The following is an 18684-nucleotide window of genomic DNA, read 5'->3' on the forward strand; positions in this document are numbered from 1 at the left end:
GCAATCTTCCAGCCTTGGCCTCCGAAAGTGCTGGGATTGCAGGCCTGAGCCTGGGCAAATTCTGAACAGTTCTTACTTTCCAGGAGGAAAAAGAGACTTGTTCCAGGAAGCCATTTGATGGCATAAGAGAAAAAAAAAATCCAGGCAATATTAAAGGAATTTGGAGCCTGAGGAGGTCAGAAAAGGGAGGAAGTGTTCAGCTAATAAGAGAACAAGAGACCCAAGTGCTGGGAAGTGCAGATGGAAGATTGATAAGCCTTTAGGAGTAGATGGGGAAGGTTTGGAAGACGGCAGAGAGGAGGGGACAGGATGCATAGCCCTGTGCTAATGAAAACACTGACTGTTAACATGTTGAACATTTTCAATCTGGGCCTAATTTTAAAAATTAGCTGGGCATGGTGGCACACACCTGGGGTCCCAGCTACTTTAGAGACTGACACAGGAGGATTGCTTGAGTCTGGGAGGTTGAGGCTGCAGTAAACCATGCTTGTACCACTGCACTCCAGCCTGAGTGAAAAAGTGAGACCTGTCTCAAAAAAAAAAGAAAGAAGAAAGAAAAGAAAAGAAAGAAAAAGGAAAGAAAGAAGGAAAGAAAGAGAAAGGAGGGAAGGGAAGGGAAAGGAAGGGAAGGGAAGGCCAGGTACGATGGCTCACACCTGTAATCCCAGGGCTTTGGGAGGCCTAGGCAGGCAGACCACGAGGTCAGGAGTTCGAGACCAGCCTGGCCAACATAGTGAAACCTCGTCTTTACTAAAAATACAAAAATTAGCCAGGCATGGTGGCAGGCACCCGTTATCCCAGCTACTTGGAAGGCTGAGGCAGGAGAAACGCATGAACTCAGGAGGCAGAGGTTGCAGTGAGCCAAGATCGTGCCACTGCCCTCCAGCCTGGGCGACAGAGCAAGACTCTGTCTTGAAGAAAAAAAAAAGAAGAAAGCAAAGAAATATTCCTTTGGGAGCACAGATATCACTTGTTCAGCTCAGGGCTATTCCAAACCTTTATTCCATGCATTCCTCCCTAGGGGCAGTAGAAATCCCAAGGGGGGAAAGTTTGCTCTTGAAAGGCCAGAAAAACAATCTCACTCTTTTGGTATATGAAGTACAGATATACATATAGTACACAAACAGATATACGGTATATCTTTGGTATTAAAATTTCTTAGAGGACGGCAATAAGGAAAAGATGTCTCCCCTGCTTAGGGGGATGATAATGAAACAAGATTAAGACACACTGCCCTAACTCCAATGCAAGTGGAACTAATAATTGCAAGCAAGTCTTGAGTGTTTCCTAGGCCCTGGAGTCTCTGTCCAGCACTTGACTTTTATTATCTCATTTAATCTGTACAACCTTTCAAGCAGGCACTGCCACTTCTCCCTGTTTTAACAGATAGGAAAACTAAGGCTCAGAAAGAAACATGCACAAAGTCACTCACTTACTAAATTGACAGAGCTGGGATCGAATCCCTTCTCTCTACCCAGAGCCTGATGTCTTATTTACCCTGCATTACTGATGGATTGAATCAGGGCAAGCACAGATTCCTGACCACCAAGCTTTATAGAATGTTTAGAATGTTGGAAGTTAAAATGCTTAAAAAAAAAAAAAAGCAGATCAGTGTAGCTTCCTTCTCTGGGATCCTTTGTAGGACAAAGTTTGCAGCCCTTGGCAATCACTTGTCCAGTGTCACCTCATCCTCATAAAGTGTTCACTCCTTAAGGAGAACCTGTATTCATCTATGCATCCTTCAAGGCTCCAGGTGCTCTTTCTAGTGTCACAGTGCCTGGCCCACAGTAGGTGTTCGAAAAATGCTAAGTTAATAGCAACAACAACAACTGTAAGAGTTGTATCAGCTAGCTATTGCCACAGGAATGCTGCATAACAAACAACTCCAAAAACCTAGAATTGTACAATAAACAAGCATTTATTTCTTATGCATCTGCAAGGTTGGGGTTGGGGTGCGGCTAAACCAGGCTGAGTTTGTTGTGCTTGGCTCTAGGTCATGGGTTCTATTTAGTTCTAGCATCCCTCTTCTTGGATCAGTGAGCAACCTAGGCCAACGTCTTCCCATGGCATAAGCTAAAAGTGCTCAAAGTGGCAAGCAGAAACACACGGTTTAAAAGCCTTGGCTTGGAACTGGCACACTGTCACTTCTGCCACATTCCATTGTTAAAATCAAGTCACATAATTAAGCCCAATATCAATGGAGGTGGAGAAGGTAGGGGAAGTGTAATATTTGCTGAATAACAATTAATCTATGACAGTTAATAGATATTAGAGTTTACTTGTTCTAGGGTTATTTAATTACTTTACATGTATTCACTGATTCAACTCCCCCAATAAGCCTATGTGAAGGTCCTATTATTTATTGATTTTTGAGGCAAACCTCCTGCTCTGTCACCCAGGCTGGAGTGCAGTGGTGCAATCTCAGCTCACTGCAGCCTTCAGATGCTAGGATGAACTCAGTCCCTAAGGAAATCATGCCCTATTTCAAATTTATTCATATGTCATCACAAAATGCTAGAACTGGAAGGAAACTTCGTACACACACAGACAAGTATTTTTCAGATTCTCGGTTATAATTTATTACAAGTTGTGAAATGGATTTTTAAAAATGAAATAGAAAAGAGTGGACTAGGCTGAGTGTGGTGGCTCATGCCTGTAATCCCAGAACTTTGGGAGGCTGAGGCAGGCGGATTACCTGAGATCAGGAGTTCAAGACCAGCCTGACCAACATGGTAAAACCCTGTCTCTACTAAAAATACAAAAATTAGCCGGACATGGTGGCACACGCCTGTAGTCCAACTACTTAGGAGGCTGAGGCTGGGGAATCACTTGAACCTGGGAGGCAGAGGTTGCAGTGAGCTAAGATTGTGCCACTGCACTCCAGCCTGGGTGACAGAGCAAGTCTCAAAAAAAAAAAAAAAAGGGGGGGTAGACTAGAGTAAGGCTATGTTAGAGTGCAGTTTATGTAGTCAAACAAAGTATTATTTTGTAAAATTTTTCAGTTCTGTATGTATAGGTGTGTCCTGGATCTCAGTGCACCATTATTTATACACACACACATATTTTTTTTTTTGCTGGGCTCCTTGGCTCACGCCTGTAATCACAACACTTTGAGAGACCAAGGCTGGCAGATTGTTTGAGCCCAGAAGTTCAAGACCAGCCTGGGCAACATGGTGAAACCCCATCTCTACAAAAAATACAAAATATTAGCCAGGCATGGTGATACATGGGTGTAGTCCCAGCTACTCAGGAGGCTGAGGTGGGAGGATTGCTTGAACCCTGGAGGTCAAAGCTGCAGTGAATTGAAGTCACACCACTGCACTCCAGCCTAGGTTACAGAGTGAGGACCTGTCTTAAAATATATATTTACATACATATTAATGTAGTTTTATTTTTATATTATATATTTTATATATAAATATATAAAGAAATTTATAAAGATACAATTATGTTATATAGTATATTTTAATATATTTTTATATTATATATAACAATATAAATATATTAAAATACAAAAAATATATAAAATATGATAGAAAATATATATTATTTTATATCATATATACATATACACATATATTTATATCATATATATTTATACACATATTTATATACATATACACATATATAATATATATTTATTATATGTATAATATATACATATATAATATATTCATACACATATATACATATATAATATATATTTATTATGTATATATAATATGTATTTTATATCATATATACATGATATAAAATAAAAAAATATATATGTATATATATACATGTATATATAAAAATATATACATGTATATATGAAAATATATATACATGTATATATGAAAATATATATACATATGTGTGTATATATATGAAAATATATATACATATATATGTGTGTGTATATATATACTTTTTTTTTTGTAGAGACAGAGTCTCATTGTGTTGCCCAGTCTGGTCTCAAACTTTTGGGCTCTAGTAATCCTCCCTCCTTGGCTGCCCAAAGCACTGGGATTACAGGCGTGAGCTACTTCGTCTTGCCAACAATTATTTTTAAATATGGCTTAGTCAAATGAAAACCATTGATATAGGTTGATTATATTTTACAGCATTGTTTTTGTATTTTTGTCCTTTTTTCCACCCAAGTTTTTCATCAGCAGTCTGTTAGAACCTCAAAGACCTGGTCTCGGTCTTATTAACCGTTGCTAACCATTATTAGCGCATCATAACGATTGCATGCCAGTAATGTCTAGTGTGATGAGACTAATTGGCAATATCTCCTTCCTCTCCCCTTCAGTGAACCCTGCTTATGTAGATGAAAGTGATCCTGTCCGTGCTTATGGAAACCCACCATTGTCTGAATGTGATTGGCACAAGTCTCCCCAAGGTAAGTGATACGGTTTGGCTCTGTGTCTCACCCAAATCTCATTTCAAATTGTAATCCCCACGGGTTGAAGGAGAGACCTGGTGGGGGATTATTAGATCATGGTGGTGGTTTCCCCCATGCTGTTCTCATGATAGTAAGGGAGTTCCTTTGAGATCTGTTGGTTTAAAAGTGGCAGCTTTCCCCGCGCTCACTCTCTCCTGCTGCCATGTAAGACGTAACTTTCCCCTTCACCTTCCACCATGTTTGTAAGTTTCCTTAGAACCCCTCCAGCCATGAGGAACTGTGAGTCAATTAAACCTCTGTTGTCTATAAATTAGCCAGTCTCAGGCAGTATTTTTGTAGCAGTGTGAAAACAGACTAATACAGTAAGGCTTAAAGGACAATGACCAAAAAGTCAACCCTGGAGAAGGAACATGTCCAAGACAATCCAGCCATCGCCACTTCCTCTTGGCCTCCAGTGTGGTTACTAATGCAGAATCTGCTTAACATATCATAATGGAGTTTTCTTTTAGACGTATAGTTTGTTGTCTTCTGAGGATCGGGGTATCTTTATTAGGCATCTTCTGTTTGCAAGTGACAGAAACCCAACTCAAACAGGCATTAGCCCAAGGGGAATTAATTGGCTCATGTGGTAAAAGCATATGGGGGAAACTTAAAGAATTGAAAGTAGAAATATTAATACCTTCCAGCACCTAATACAGTGCCTGGAAAATAGTAAGTATTTTAGGGATATTTGTTAGATTAACTTGTTGAATGAGTACAGAAATCAGAACCTCAATCCTGATTTTTTATCAGGGAACTCAGGAAACTCAGTGTCACCTGGACTCTGGTTTTCCATCCATTTCTCATCTTTGTAAATCTTGCTTTTCAGTTCTGTATGTATAGGTGTGTCCTGGATCCTCAGCTCCTGGTCCTCAGCTCCTTTTTAGGTTAGACCTCATTCATCTCCGTGAGTCAGGCCTGGTCCACAGGCCAGAGAACATGGCCAATAGCAGGCCCATGTGAGCCCTCTGCTTAGCCACCTCATTAGGAAATCTTGCTTCCTCCCTGGATCCTTCTCCAATGCAGCAAAAGGACTCTGCCCAGTCTAACTGGAGCACATGCCCACACTTGGAACAATCATTTTTACTATAGGGGACAAGATTGGGTCACCTGTCTATCCTGTGGCTAATGTCTGTGCTGGTGGGGTGATGCATTGATCAAAATTTTTTTGAGTATTCATATAATTATTACGGTGGAGCATGGGAGCAATCAGACTGGTGAAAGATAGAAGGCGCTGCAATCAGTTACAAAGTTGTCTAAGGATCACTGTGTGTGGTGATGAAGGTTGGATCAGAGGCAGAGACCGACAAATAAAAAGGAAGCAGTAAGCAAGGCACGGGGGTTATGTCTGTAATCTCAACACTTTGGGAGACTGAGGTGGGAGGATTGCTTGAGCCTGGGAGGTTGAGGCTGCAGTGGGCTGTGATCTAGCCTAGGTGACAGAGCAAGACCCTGTCTCAAAAACAAACAAACAAACAAAAAACAAAAAAGCAACAGAGGAGAGAGACTAGGGAATGCTGGAGCCAAAAGGCAAATCTGTGAGCAACAGGAATAAATTAATGAGGTCATCTACATAATGATGCATGCAGAGAGAAGCCACTTAGAACTCTCACTTTTCAGCCCCATTGCCTATAAGATAACCATTAGCCTCATCATTCAAGAGATGTATGCCTTTTCAGGGAGGGTTAGATATTGCTACATGGAAGGGAAAACCATTGAGATATAAATGATCACACTCTCTATTTGGTCCCCACCAGGGCAGAGATTTGGTCCCAGAGAGTGGCTTTAATTGTCAGGGAGAAGAAATGCCTTTGAACTTCATGACTGCTCTGTCTAGCCAGCATGAAGTTAGAAGACTGTACAGAAAAAAACAGTGTGTTTTCTGTTCTCTCATTCAACAACCGTCAATACAGAAGGCTTCTGTGAAAAAATGGGTGAGGGTTTCTCCCACACACAAAGAAAGTAATCAGCTTTACAGCAGACATTGCTGGCTGTCCTCCAATTCAATTTTGACACTATCTACCTGGAGATAGTGTCAGATCCCACAGGACAAAGGCGCAGTTCCCAAGACTATACCTCCTTCAGACACCAGCCATAAGTCCAGGCCGCCGGAGTTTCTTCCTCTTATTATTATTATTATTTTTGAGACAGAATCTCACTTGGTTACCCAGGCTGGAGCACAGCAACGCCATCTCAGCTCACTGCAACCTCTGCATCCCAGGTTCAAGCGATTCTTGTGCCTCAGCCTCCTGTGTAGCTGGGATTACAGGCATGCACCAACACGCCCGGCTAATTTTTGTATTTTTAGTAGAGATGGGGTTTCACTATGTTGGCCAGACTGATCTCAAACTCCTGACCTCAAGTGACTTGCCCACCTTGGCTTTCCAAAGTGCTGGGACTATAGGTGTGAGCCACCATGCCCGGCCCCAGAACTTCTGACCAACCAGCTTCAAGTTGGCGTCCCATGACCTCCTCCTTGGGTTTGGTTAATTTGCTGGAGCAGCTCACAAAACTCTGGGAAACACTTATGTTTACTGATTTATTACAAAGAATATTATAAGGGACACAGATGAAGAGATGCATAGGGTGAGGTATATGGGAAAGGGCACAGAGCTTTCATGCCCTATTTTTTTTTTTTGAGCCACCCTGCAGGAACCTCCCCATGTTCAGCTATCAGAAAGCTCCCTGAACCCAGCCCTCTTGGGCCTTTTATGGGGATGTGATGGCAAGCGCCTACAGTCCCAGGTATACAGGAGGCCGAGGCAGGAGAATTGCTTGAACTCAGGAGGCAGAAGTTGTAGTGAGCCGAGATCATGCCACTACACTCTAGCCTGGGTGACAGAGCAAGACTCCATCTCAAAAAAAACAAAAATGCGATTGGACAAAAGGTATATGATCTCATACTTATAGATGATTGGGGAAACCCAACAAGGCCTGCCTGTTCAGATCCTTCTTGGGTTCTCTGTGTAGCATTCCTCCCTCCAGGGTTTGGGGTAGGGCCCCTTCTGAAATAAGGGAGAATTTCTTTATGGCCAACTCCAAGACAGAAAGGTAGGGGAAGACTGGGGTCCTGCCTTGGGGAGAAAAAAGAACAAGTGAAAAGAGGCAAGAGGTCAGAGAGAAAAATTCTGTTTTCTGAGGCTTAAAATCCTAACATTATGACAAGGGCTATGGAGTTATGAGCCAGGAACCATGGATGGGAAAAAAATAAAATGTATACATATATATACACGTATCCATAATAATAATAATAATAATATTATTATTATTATTATAGATAGAAGAGGAGTCCCCAAAAGGCAGAGAGTAATAAAGAAATAGAGGACAAAAAGATGAACCTGGCTGTCTTAATCATTTTTGCTTTGTGTTGAATCTGATTCACAAACCAAATACAACTAAATCATAGCCCAGACTGGGCGTAGTGGCTCACACCTGTAATTCCGGGACTTTTGGAGGCTGAGGTGGGCAGATCACTTGAGTTCAGAGGTTTGGGACCAGCCTGAGCAACATGGTGAAACCCCGTCTCTATGAAAAATAGAAAAATTGGCTGAGCATGATAGCTCATGCCTATAATCACAGCACTTTGGGAGGCCTAGCTGGGCAGATCATTTGAGGTCAGGAGTTTCAGACCAGACCGGCCAACGTGGCGAAACTCTCTCTCTACTAAAAATACAAAAATTAGCCAGCGATGGTGGTGCATGCCTATAACCCCAGCTACTCGGGAGGCCCAGCTGGAGAATCACTTGTACCCAGGAGGCATGGTGGTTCCCCTGTGGTTCCAGCTACTCAGGAGGCTGAAGCAGGAGGATTGCTTGAGCTCAGGAGATCAAGGCTGCAGTGAGTTATGATCACGCCATTGCATTCCAGCCTGGGTGACAGAGCAAGTCTTCATCTCTAAAAATAAAAAGTTTAAAATTTTGTACTTTTTTTTTTTTTTTTTTTAACACGAGGTGGCTTATGCCTGTAATCCCAGCACTTTGGGAGGCTGAGGCAGGAGAATCACTTCAGGTCAGGAGTTTGAGACCAGCCTGGCCAATATGGTGAAACCTCGTCTCTGCAAAAAATACAAAAATTTGCTGAGGCAGGAAAATTGCTTGAACCAAGGAGACAGAGGCTACAGTGAGCTGAGATCACGCCACTGCACTCCAGCCTGGGCAACAAAGAAAGACTCTGTCTCTAAATAAATAAATGAAAATGAAAAAAAAAGAAGCGTGGAGGGAGGAAGTGCAAAGTTTGTACAGCAGCTCCACACATGATGCCCTCAAGGACTAAAGACCCTTCTGCAGCCTTTTCCTTTACCATCCTTAGCAGGTGAACGTTCATTCTCTTGTTTTCTAAATGTCTGGAGGAAGACTGTGAAGGGTAAATTGTCAACTCAGGCAAACTGTCCCCTTTGAAACAGCATTCCTGGAAGCCGCAAGTCTCATTGGCTAAAACTGGGTCACAGGTTAACCCTTAGCTGCAAAGGATGCTGGGAGACTTTGAGCACTGCATCTGCACAGGAAATGAGCTTTTGCTGGTATGAGAAAAAAGGAAAATGGACACTGAGAGGCAGACAAATAGCAGAGTCCACCACCTAAGGCATCAGGAGATAATAACTGCATCTCTGCAAACCTAAGTGGATTTCTACAGGCATATAAAATTATAAAATATAAGTTCTAAGCCAGAGGCACTAAATTTAAAAAAAAAAAATCTTGCCCTTTGACTATGAGTCGTTTAGAAAAATATCTTCCTTCTGTTTCTAGAATCCCATTGTCTCGAATGAAAGATTCTGTTTTAGATTTCTTGCCTAGCTACCAAGACAGAATTCTCTGCAGGAAAACATTCCTCCTCCTGAGAAAACTCCTCTGGGCATAGATGCAGGGAGTTATGTTGTGATTTATGCAGGGCTGGCTTTGGTGAGCTCATCCCGGCATTTTAAAAAAATGTGAATGGTGTATCCCTTTGTGATCATCATCACTTTTTCCTTGTGAGTCCCAGTCAATGCCAGTGTGACTGCTGGATGAAGTCTCAGGAAGCCCACCCCAGTGGAGAAGAAGGCTTGCGGGAGGCAGGAGATGCTATCCAATGACCACATGAATGAAATCGTCATAGAGATTGAGAATGTTTCCTCTGGGGTCCAAAGCCAACCATCCTTAAATCAGATTTTTCAGGAAAAGGTACTGCTACACTCAAGCATCAACATGGTTTCATCAGTATCTGACATCGATGTGAGAGACTCTCAGACAGTCAGCAAAAGGAATGACCAAAAGGGCAACCGGGTGCTGCAGTTTTCAACACCTTTGAATGAATCGATGTCTCAGACCCTTCATAGCCTAGAATGCATAGGCATAGACACTCCCGGTTCTTCACATGAAACTGTTCAAGGTAGTGAAATGCTGGGGAAGAGGAGTTAGGGGAGTAGGAAAGAGGGCTTCCACGTTGTCTGCAGCATATTTTACTTTTAAGATAGCAAGTGGGTCCAGGCATGGTGGCTCACACCTGTAATCCTACTTCTTTGGGAGGCCAAGGTAGGAGGATCACTTGAGCCCAGGAGTTTGAGACTAGCCTAAGCAATATAGGGAGACTCTATTGCTACAAAATTTTTTAAAAAATAATAACCAGGCATCATGGTGCACACCTGTGGTCCCAGCTACTCAGGAGGCTGAGGTGGGAGGATTGCTTGAGCCCAGGAGTTGGAGGCTGCAGTGAGCTCTGATGGCACCACTGAAACCCTGCCTGGGTGACAGAGTAAGATCCTGTCTCTTAAAAAAAAAGACAAGTAATATGGAGGGGTGAAAGGTTTTGTGGGTAAATTAAGGATGTGAAGGACAAAGGCAGGGATCACTTTAAGACATAGCTAACAAGGGCTTATTTTGATCAAGCTTATTTCATATGCCTTGTGCTCTGCACAACACCTGCTTTTTGTTACCTATCAAATTGAGTTTTATGTACCCCCTGCACTCCACACTTTTGAGGCAGGCATTTCCACCTGCTTGATAAGGAAACTGAAGCTCAGATGAATTTAGTGACCTGGAAGATCTGGGGCCCAAATACAGGTCTATCTAATTCCCAAGACTACATTTTTTTTTTTTTTTGAGACAAAGTCTTGCTGTCGCCCAGGCTGGAGTGTAAGTGGCGCAATCTTAGCTCACTGCAACCTCTGCTTCCCAGGTTGAAGCGATTCTCATGCCCCCAGCCTGCTGAGTAGCTGAGATTATAGGCACATGCCACCATGCCCTACTAATTTTTGTATTTTTAGTAAAGATGGGGTTTTACCATGTTGGCCAAGCTTGTCTCAAACTCCTGGCCTCAGGTGATCTGCCTTCCTTGGCTTCCCAAAGTACTGGGATGGATAACAGGAGTTGTGAGACACCACGCCTGGCCTCTGGCCTCAAGCCTGCATTTTTTTTTTTTTTTTTTTTTTTAGATGGAGTTTCAATCTGTCATCCAGGCTGGAGTGCAATGATGCAATCTTGGCTCACTGCAACCTATGCCTCCCAGGTTCAAGCAATTCTCCTGCCTCAGCCTTCTAAGTAGCTGGGATTACAGACATGAGCCACCACACCCAGCTAATTTTGTGTTTTTAGTAGAGACAGGGTTTCTCCATGTTGGTCAGGCTAGTCTCAAACTCCTGACCTCAGGTGATACGCCCACCTCAGCCTCCCAAAGTGTTGGGATTACAGGTGTGAGCCACCGCGCCTGGCCCAGAGATGCTGTTTCTGTTTCACCCCCACAGTATTCCAGGCATAAAGCCTAGCAGCTTTCAATGATTTCAGGGAGAAGAAAAACATCCTTTTTCTCACACAAAGAATTTAGTGGGTTTAGCCCCTTCAGTGAAGAAGATAGGGCATCACCTCTCACACTGCTGGCTCCCTGCAGCTCTGTATATTTCCCTCTTCTGTCTTTCTTCCTCTCAGTCTACTAACCCTTCCTTCCCAGGAGAGGCACAAATTGCTCATCTTCAGCAGAGAGATTTGGTGGTCCTCTTTTGGGGATTCCCCTTATACCTCAACTGTGTCATTACAATGACCATGGTATTTCCCGGTGGGCAGTTCTAGCCCCGTGCTGTGACCACGGAGCCAGCCTGCTCCCTCCGTCCCTCAGCCACCCTCAGCACCGTGTCACTGCCCCACTGGCTAGCTTGTTTGTCAGCACTTCTCGCATTACATGCAGATACCACAATAATCAGAGGAAGAGACATCTGTTCTGTTCTTGTTTGTTTTGTTTTGTTTTGTTTTTTGTTTGTTTAGAAGGAAGAAACCTTTTCTAAGAAATTTCTCAGCAGCAGACCACCTCTCAGAGGACATTGGTTAATGCTGTGTCACATGCCTCTGCTGCAGGGCACAGGGCCTTGGGGAGTGGTTTACTTAGACTAAGACTTGCTCTTTGGGCCCGGGGATGGGCTCCACCTCGAGAAAGCTCAGGGCCATGTAAGGGAGGCAGGTAGATTCCTAAACACAATTGGGATTCCATTAACAAAGAGGAAATACATTTGGGGTGGATGACCAATAGTGTCTGCCACATTGACTGCAAATGTGAATATGAGTTAGCAGGAGAAAAGAAGGGTGTACTTCTGGGGAGGTGGAAGAGCATTCAACAATAGTCAAGGAATGTGAAGTCTCTTGTACCTGGGATCAGGGGCAAAAGGAAGAGATGTGGCATATTAAAGCAAGAGATGCAGGCATGGTGGCTCACACCTGTAATCCCAGCACTTTGGGAGCCTGAGGTGGGAGAATCTCTTGAGGTCAGAAGTTGAAAACTAGCTTGGGCAACATAGCAAGACCCCATTTCTACAAATAAAAAAAAAATTAGCTGGTTGTCATGGTGTGTCCCTATAGTCCCAGCTACTCTGGAGGCTGAGGTGAGAGGATTGCTTGAGCCCAGGAGTTCAAGACCAGCCTGGACAATGTAGTGAGACCTCAAGTTTACAAAAATAAAAAAATTAGCCAGACATGGTGGTGCATGCCTGTAATCACAACACTTTGGGAGGCTGAGGTGGGAGGATTGCTTAAGCCCAGGAGATCAGTGTTGCAGTGAGCCGTGATTGTGTCACTGCACTCTAGTCTGGGTGACACAGCAAGACTCTGTCTCAAAAAAAAAAAAAAAAAAAAGAGGTAGGCTGACCAAACATGCAAGATCTTGTTGACTTTGCTAAATGATTTTTGTTACAGGAAAGAGAAAAACACTGAATTAGAATAGAGTGCAGTCATTATTCATTTGCTCTGGCTTTGAGCTTTAACACATCTATGTGTCTTTTTGTTGTTTTCCTTTGTGATCTTTGAGATCCCCAAGTCCGTATATTCTTCTTTCCTTGCGTTCTTATAAAAGCATCTCTGACTTCAGTACCCCATTTTAGTGTTATGATTCTGTCAAAGAAAAAAGAAATTAAACTCCATTAATTTCTTTCATAGGACAGAAGTTAATTGCATCTCTCATACCCATGACATCCAGAGACAGAATTAAAGCCATCAGGAACCAGCCAAGGACCATGGAAGAGAAAAGGAACCTTAGGTATGGACCAAAGGCTTTTCTTCTTTCCCAGATTTCACATGAACCTCAATCTTCTACTTTTGCCCCATCTCAAAAAGATAAGAAATAATTAAGTGCAATAAAAAAGACAAATCTTCCTGACAGAAAAATTTCAAATACCCTATGTAGGTACTCCTTTCTCCAAGAGCTACAGCTTAATTCCTACTCCTGGGCTGGAGTGTGGGCTCTGCTTGGTGAGCTACTTCCAAAGAGTAGGGCATGGAAGAAAGAAAGTGGAGTAACTTTCCAGGGGAGAGTCTGCCTAAAACTGCCTTGGCCAAGACTCAAGGTTAACATACCCAAAGATAAGTCACGTGATGGGAAAAACATGGCTCCTCTGTGCCATTCTGTCCTAAAACCCACAACCCCAGTCTAAACAGCAAAACACATTAGGGAAATCCCAACTGAAGGACATTCTACAAAATGCTCGACCAGTACCCCTTGAAACTGTCAAAGTTGCCGGGCACAGTGGCTCACACCTGTAATCCCAGCACTTTGGGAAGCTGAGGCAGGCACATCATGAGGTCAGAAGATCAAGACCATCCTGGCTAAGTGAAACCATGTCTCTACTGAAAATACAAAAAAATTAGCTGGCCATGGTGGCATGCGCTTGTAGTCCCAGCTACTCAGAAGGCTGAGGGAGAAGAATCGCTTGAACCCAGAAGGCGGAGGTTGCAATGAGCTGAGATTGCACCACTGCACTCCAGCCTGGGCGGCAGAGCAAGACTCCATCTCAAAAACAAAACAAAAAGAAAAAACTGTCAAAGTCATCAAAAACAAGGAAAGTCTGAGAAACTGTCATAGACTAGAAAGTTCTAAAGAGACATGACAGGCCAGTGTAGTGGCTCACGCCTGTAATCCCAGCACTTTGGGAGGCCAAGGTGGTGGGATTAGTTGAGCCCAGGAGTTCAAGACCAGCTTGGACATCACAGTGAGACCCCATCTTTTAAAAAAATGAAAATTGAAAAAGAGAGACATGACAAGTAAATGCAATGTGATATCTTGGATGAGATCCTGGAATAGAAAATGGACACTAGTGGAAAAACTAGTAAAATCTGAATAGTCTGGAGTTTAGGTAATAGTAATGTATCAATACTGGTATCTTAGTTTTGACAAACCTACCATGGAAATGTAAAATATTAACAGGGGAAACTGGTGAGTAGTATATGGAAACTTTCTGTACTGTCTTTGCAACTTTACTGTAAATCTCAAACTACGCTAAATAGAAAGTTTACTTAAAAAATAAAGACCAACTAGGTGCAGTGACTCACGCCTGTAATCCCAGTACTTTGGGAGGCTAAAGTGGGTGGATCATAGGTCAGGAGTTCGAGACCAGCCTGGCCAACATGGTGAAACCCTGTCTCTACTAAAAATACAAAAATTACCTGGGCATGGTGGCATTCACTTATAATCACAGCTACTCAAGAGGCTGAGACAGGAGAATCACTTGAACCTGGGAGGTGGAGGTTTCAGTGAGCCAAGATTGTGCCACTGTACTTCAGCCTGGGCAACAGAGAAAGACTCCATCTCGAAAAAAAATAAAAGAAAGATAAAATAAAGACCTTAGGAGTTTTATAAGCTCAGGAACTCAAAACCCGAAGGTAAGGGCTGTTTTAGCCTTTAAAGTTTACATAAATTGTTGCTTAATTTTTTTTTTTTTTTCAATTTGAGTTAGTTGGCAGAAGCTAGTAGAGTGGAAGCAATAGTAATTACCAGTAAATGATTCAAGGATGCAGGATTTTCTGAGGTTTCAAAGATAAATTTCAAAGCCTGGCAGCAGGGAATAGATTTGTCAACAAGTAAATTACAAATGGCAGAAAGCACATCAGGCTGAGTCAAAATAGAAAGAGATTACAACGTGAGGACCAGAAAGGTCTGCCCTCCCTAACTTTTCTGGGGAAAAATGGACAGAGGGGGCATTTGAGCTGGGCCTTGAAAGGCAATAGACAGTGACATTGGGGTGGGCCTTCGAAGTGGACCAAAGAAAGGCGGGAGAGAACCAGAACAGAGCAGACGTGGTGAGTTCATGGAAGGGTAAGGAGACCAATTGTGTCTGTGTCTTTCTGAAAACACTCTTCCATTTCAAACTCTGCATGGCTCCCTCTGTCACTGAATAGGGTCCCAAAGACCTTATAGCAGGATATCTCAATCTCAGTACAAGTAACATCTTAGGGCTGAATCTGTCTCTGTCTTGGGGGCTGTTTTGTTCATCGTAGGGTGTGCAGCAGCATCTCTGATCTCTGTGTAGTTGATGCCAGTAGCACCCCTTCTCCACTCTTTAGTTCCACAACCAAAAAAGTTTCCAGACATTGCCAACTGTGTGGGGGCAAAATCGCCCTGGGTTGAGAACCTGTATTAGTCTGTTCTCACGCTCCTAATAATGACATACCTGAGACTGAGTAATTTTTAAAGGAAAGAGGTTTAATGGACTCACAGTTCCACACAGCAGGGGAAGCCTCACAATAATGATGGAAGAAGAAGGAAGAGCAGAGGCACGTCTTACATGGCAGTGGGCAAGACAGCGTGTGCAGGGGAACTGCCCTTTATAAAACCATCAGACCATTTATCCACTTTATTATTATTTTTATCGCTTACTATCTTTCGCTTTCAACTAGGATGTCAGCTCCATAAACCAGAGAAATTGTTGTCTTAACAGCTGGGATGGTGCCCAATACATCATAGGAACGCAATAATTTTTTTTTTTTTTATAAGAAATGTGGTCTCAGCTGGGCACAGTGGCTCATGCCTGTTATCCCAGTACTTTGGAAGGCCAAGGCAGTTGGATCACTTGAGGCCAGGAGTTCGAGACCAGACTGGCCAACATGGTGAAACCCTGTCTCTGCTAAAAAGACAAAAGTTTGCCAGGTGTGGTTGTGTGCAACTGTAATCCCAGCTACTCAGGAGGCTGAGGCAGAGAATCGCTTGAAGCTGGGAGGCAGAGGCTACAGTGAGCTGTGATTGTGCCACTGCACTCCACCCTGGGCGATAGAGTGAGACTTCATCTCAAAAAAAAAAAAAAAAATGAGGTCTCGTGCTGTTGCCCAGGCTGCTGGACTACAATGGTGTGATCATAGCTCACTGCAGTCTCAAAACTTTTGGGCCCAAGTGATCCTCCCACCACAGCCTCTAGAGTAGCTCGGACTATATAGCCAGACACCACCACAACCAGCTTTTTGGTTTTTTTAAATAGAGACAAGGTCCCACTATGTTGTTCAGGCTGCTCTTGAATTCCTGGCCTCAGTGATCCTGTTGCCTAAGCCTTCCAAAGTGTTGGGATTACAGGCATGAGCCACCATGTAACTATTTTTTGAGTGAATGAGTTACAACATTTGTATCTTTCACTTTCTCTTGCTATTCCCTACAGGAAAATAGTTGACAAAGAAACAAGCAAACAGTCCCATCATATCCTTCAGCTTAATTGCTGTGTTCAGTGTCTGCACTCCATTTCACAGGTAAGTCAGTAAAATGGGCACAGCAAGAGGGTGAAAACAGGGAGGGAGGGGAATGAGGATGAAAGGGGACTCAAGGTGAAGACAAACCAAAAATCAGAGCTATTTCATTGCCCGAAGCCATCGGGTTGGTTAAAGTGTGGGAAAACAAGGTGGCGTGGGGAAGAACTAAGAGGTTGCTGAGTTCATTGGCCGACTTGGCCATTGGGAGTGTCACCTTCAACAGCAAACCTGGGAAGGTCATAATAGCTCCACCTTAGAGTTGAGATAACATTTGTAAACATGCCTAGCACATTGCCTGCACTTAACAATACTCCAGACATGGTGGCCATTTCTGTTATTATGGCACCTGCTCAGTCAATATCTGTTGAGTGAACAGCAAGCCACCTGCTTTGAATCCTGGCTCCAGGCTTATCGGAGATCCAAGAGCAGCCTGTCAGAAATTCTCAATTCCATCAGCCTGTGGCAGAAGACGCTGAAAATCATCGGAGGCAAGTTTGGAACCAGCGTTCTCTCCTATTTCAACTTTCTGAGATGGCTTTTGAAATTCAACATTTTCTCATTCATCTTGAACTTCAGCTTCATCATAATCCCTCAGTTTACCATGGCCGAAAAGAACACCCTCCAGTTCACGGGGTTGGAGTTTTTCACTGGGGAGGTAAGTTCTCCATTTTCCCTAGCTCAAGTGCACCAACCACCTTGGAAACCCAGGGACATGCCTTGCCAGTCAACCACTCACACCTCTCATTTTGCCTGGGGGTCAATGATGGGGAAAGGGGTTGTTTAAAATGTTTTCTGACTGGGTGACTGGATGGTGATGCGTGCCTGTAACACCAGCACGTTGGGAGGCCAAAGCAGGTGAATTGCTTGAGCTCAGGAGTTGGAGACCAGCCTGGGCAACATGGCAAAACTCCATCTCTACAAAAATACAAAAATTAGCAGAGCATGGTGGTGCATACCTGTCATTCTGGCTACTCTGGGAAGCTAAAGTGGGAGGATTGCTTGAGCCCAGGAGACGGAGGTTGCAGTGAGGCAAGACTGACCCACCGCACTCCAGCCTGGGCAACAGAGCGAGGCAATCAATCCATCAATCAATCAATCAATCAAGTGTTTTCCTGCAAAGTAACACACACACACATCATAGTGGAATTTCTGTCTCCAGAGGCAACCACCTTGCACAGTTTTTTTTATCCACACTCTTTCTTTGCAAGCATATGGACACTTCTGTGCATGTACAGAGACATCCTTTTCTTTTCTTACAAAAGAGGAATTATCTATTGTATGTTATCTACAACTTGCTTTTTTCTTTTTTTTTGCCTAGGAATATGTGGTGGACATCTTGTGTTGGTGTTTATAGATCTATGTTTTCTTTCTTTTTTGTTTTTATTGCTATAAAATACAATGTTCCTTTTGAAAAATTCCTACTATAGAAGAGAACTAAGAGAAAGTTCATTTTATATTTTTTTCTTTGTCCAACTCCCCAATTTGAGATATATCTTTGTAGATTGTTTTTTTTCTTCCTGTACTAACATTGATGGATACATACCTGATTTAAAAAATAAAATAAACAGATGACAGACACATAGATTACTATGCTTTTAAAAATAAAAAGAAGATAGCATTGCACTACAAACCTTTTCTTTCTCTCTCTCTCTCCTTCCTTCCTCCCTCCCTCTCTTCCTTTATCCCTTTCTCTTTCTCTCTTTCTTCCTTCTTTCTTCCTTTCTTTCCCTTTCTTTTCTTTTCTTTTCTTTCTTTCCTTCCTTTCTCTCTTTCTCCCTTTCTCTTTCCTTCCTTCCTTCCCTCCCTCCCTCCCTTCCTTCCTCTGTTTCTTCTCTCTTTCTTTTTTCTTTTTTTTTTGAGATGGAATTTTGCTCTTGTTACCCAGGCTGGAGTGCAATGGTGTAATCTCGGCTCACTGCAACCTCCGCCTCCTGGGTTCAAGCAATTCTCCTGCCTCAGCCTCCTGAGTAGCTGGGACTACAGGTGCGCGCCATCATGCCCAGCTAATTTTTTGTATTTTTAGTAGAGACGGGGTTTCACCATGTTGACCAGGATGGTCTCAATCTCTTGACCTCGTGATCCACCCACCTCGGCTTCCCAAAGTTCTGGGATTACAGGCGTGAGCCGCCGTGCCCGGCCTCTCTTTCTTTTTTCTCATTCTGTCACCCAGGCTAGAGTGCAGTTCTGTAGTCACAGCTCACTACAGCCTCAATCTCTCAGGCTCAAGTGATCTTCCTGCCTATATCTCCCCATTAGCTGGGACTACAGGCCCACATCACCAGGCCTGGCTAATTA

General features: G+C 43.2%; 1 protein-coding gene across 6 annotated transcripts in view; it reads left to right on the top strand.

The window, feature by feature from the left end:
* The window catches only part of TMC5 (transmembrane channel like 5), an 83180-nt gene that overhangs the window by 31574 nt on the left and 32922 nt on the right, over positions 1-18684 (top strand). For all 6 annotated transcript variants that reach the window (XM_064362537.1, XM_064362542.1, XM_064362538.1 and 3 more), the window contains 4 exons: positions 4295-4384; positions 12820-12919; positions 16302-16389; positions 16796-17044. In XM_064362537.1, the coding sequence (XP_064218607.1) occupies positions 4295-4384; positions 12820-12919; positions 16302-16389; positions 16796-17044 (527 nt within the window). The remainder of the gene's footprint in view (positions 1-4294; positions 4385-12819; positions 12920-16301; positions 16390-16795; positions 17045-18684) is intronic.

The sequence above is a fragment of the Aotus nancymaae genome, unplaced genomic scaffold, assembly GCF_030222135.1.
Source record: "Aotus nancymaae isolate 86718 unplaced genomic scaffold, 86718_ANA_hifiasm-v0.15.2.pri h1tg000049l, whole genome shotgun sequence".
Classification (NCBI taxonomy): Eukaryota; Metazoa; Chordata; class Mammalia; order Primates; family Aotidae; genus Aotus; species Aotus nancymaae.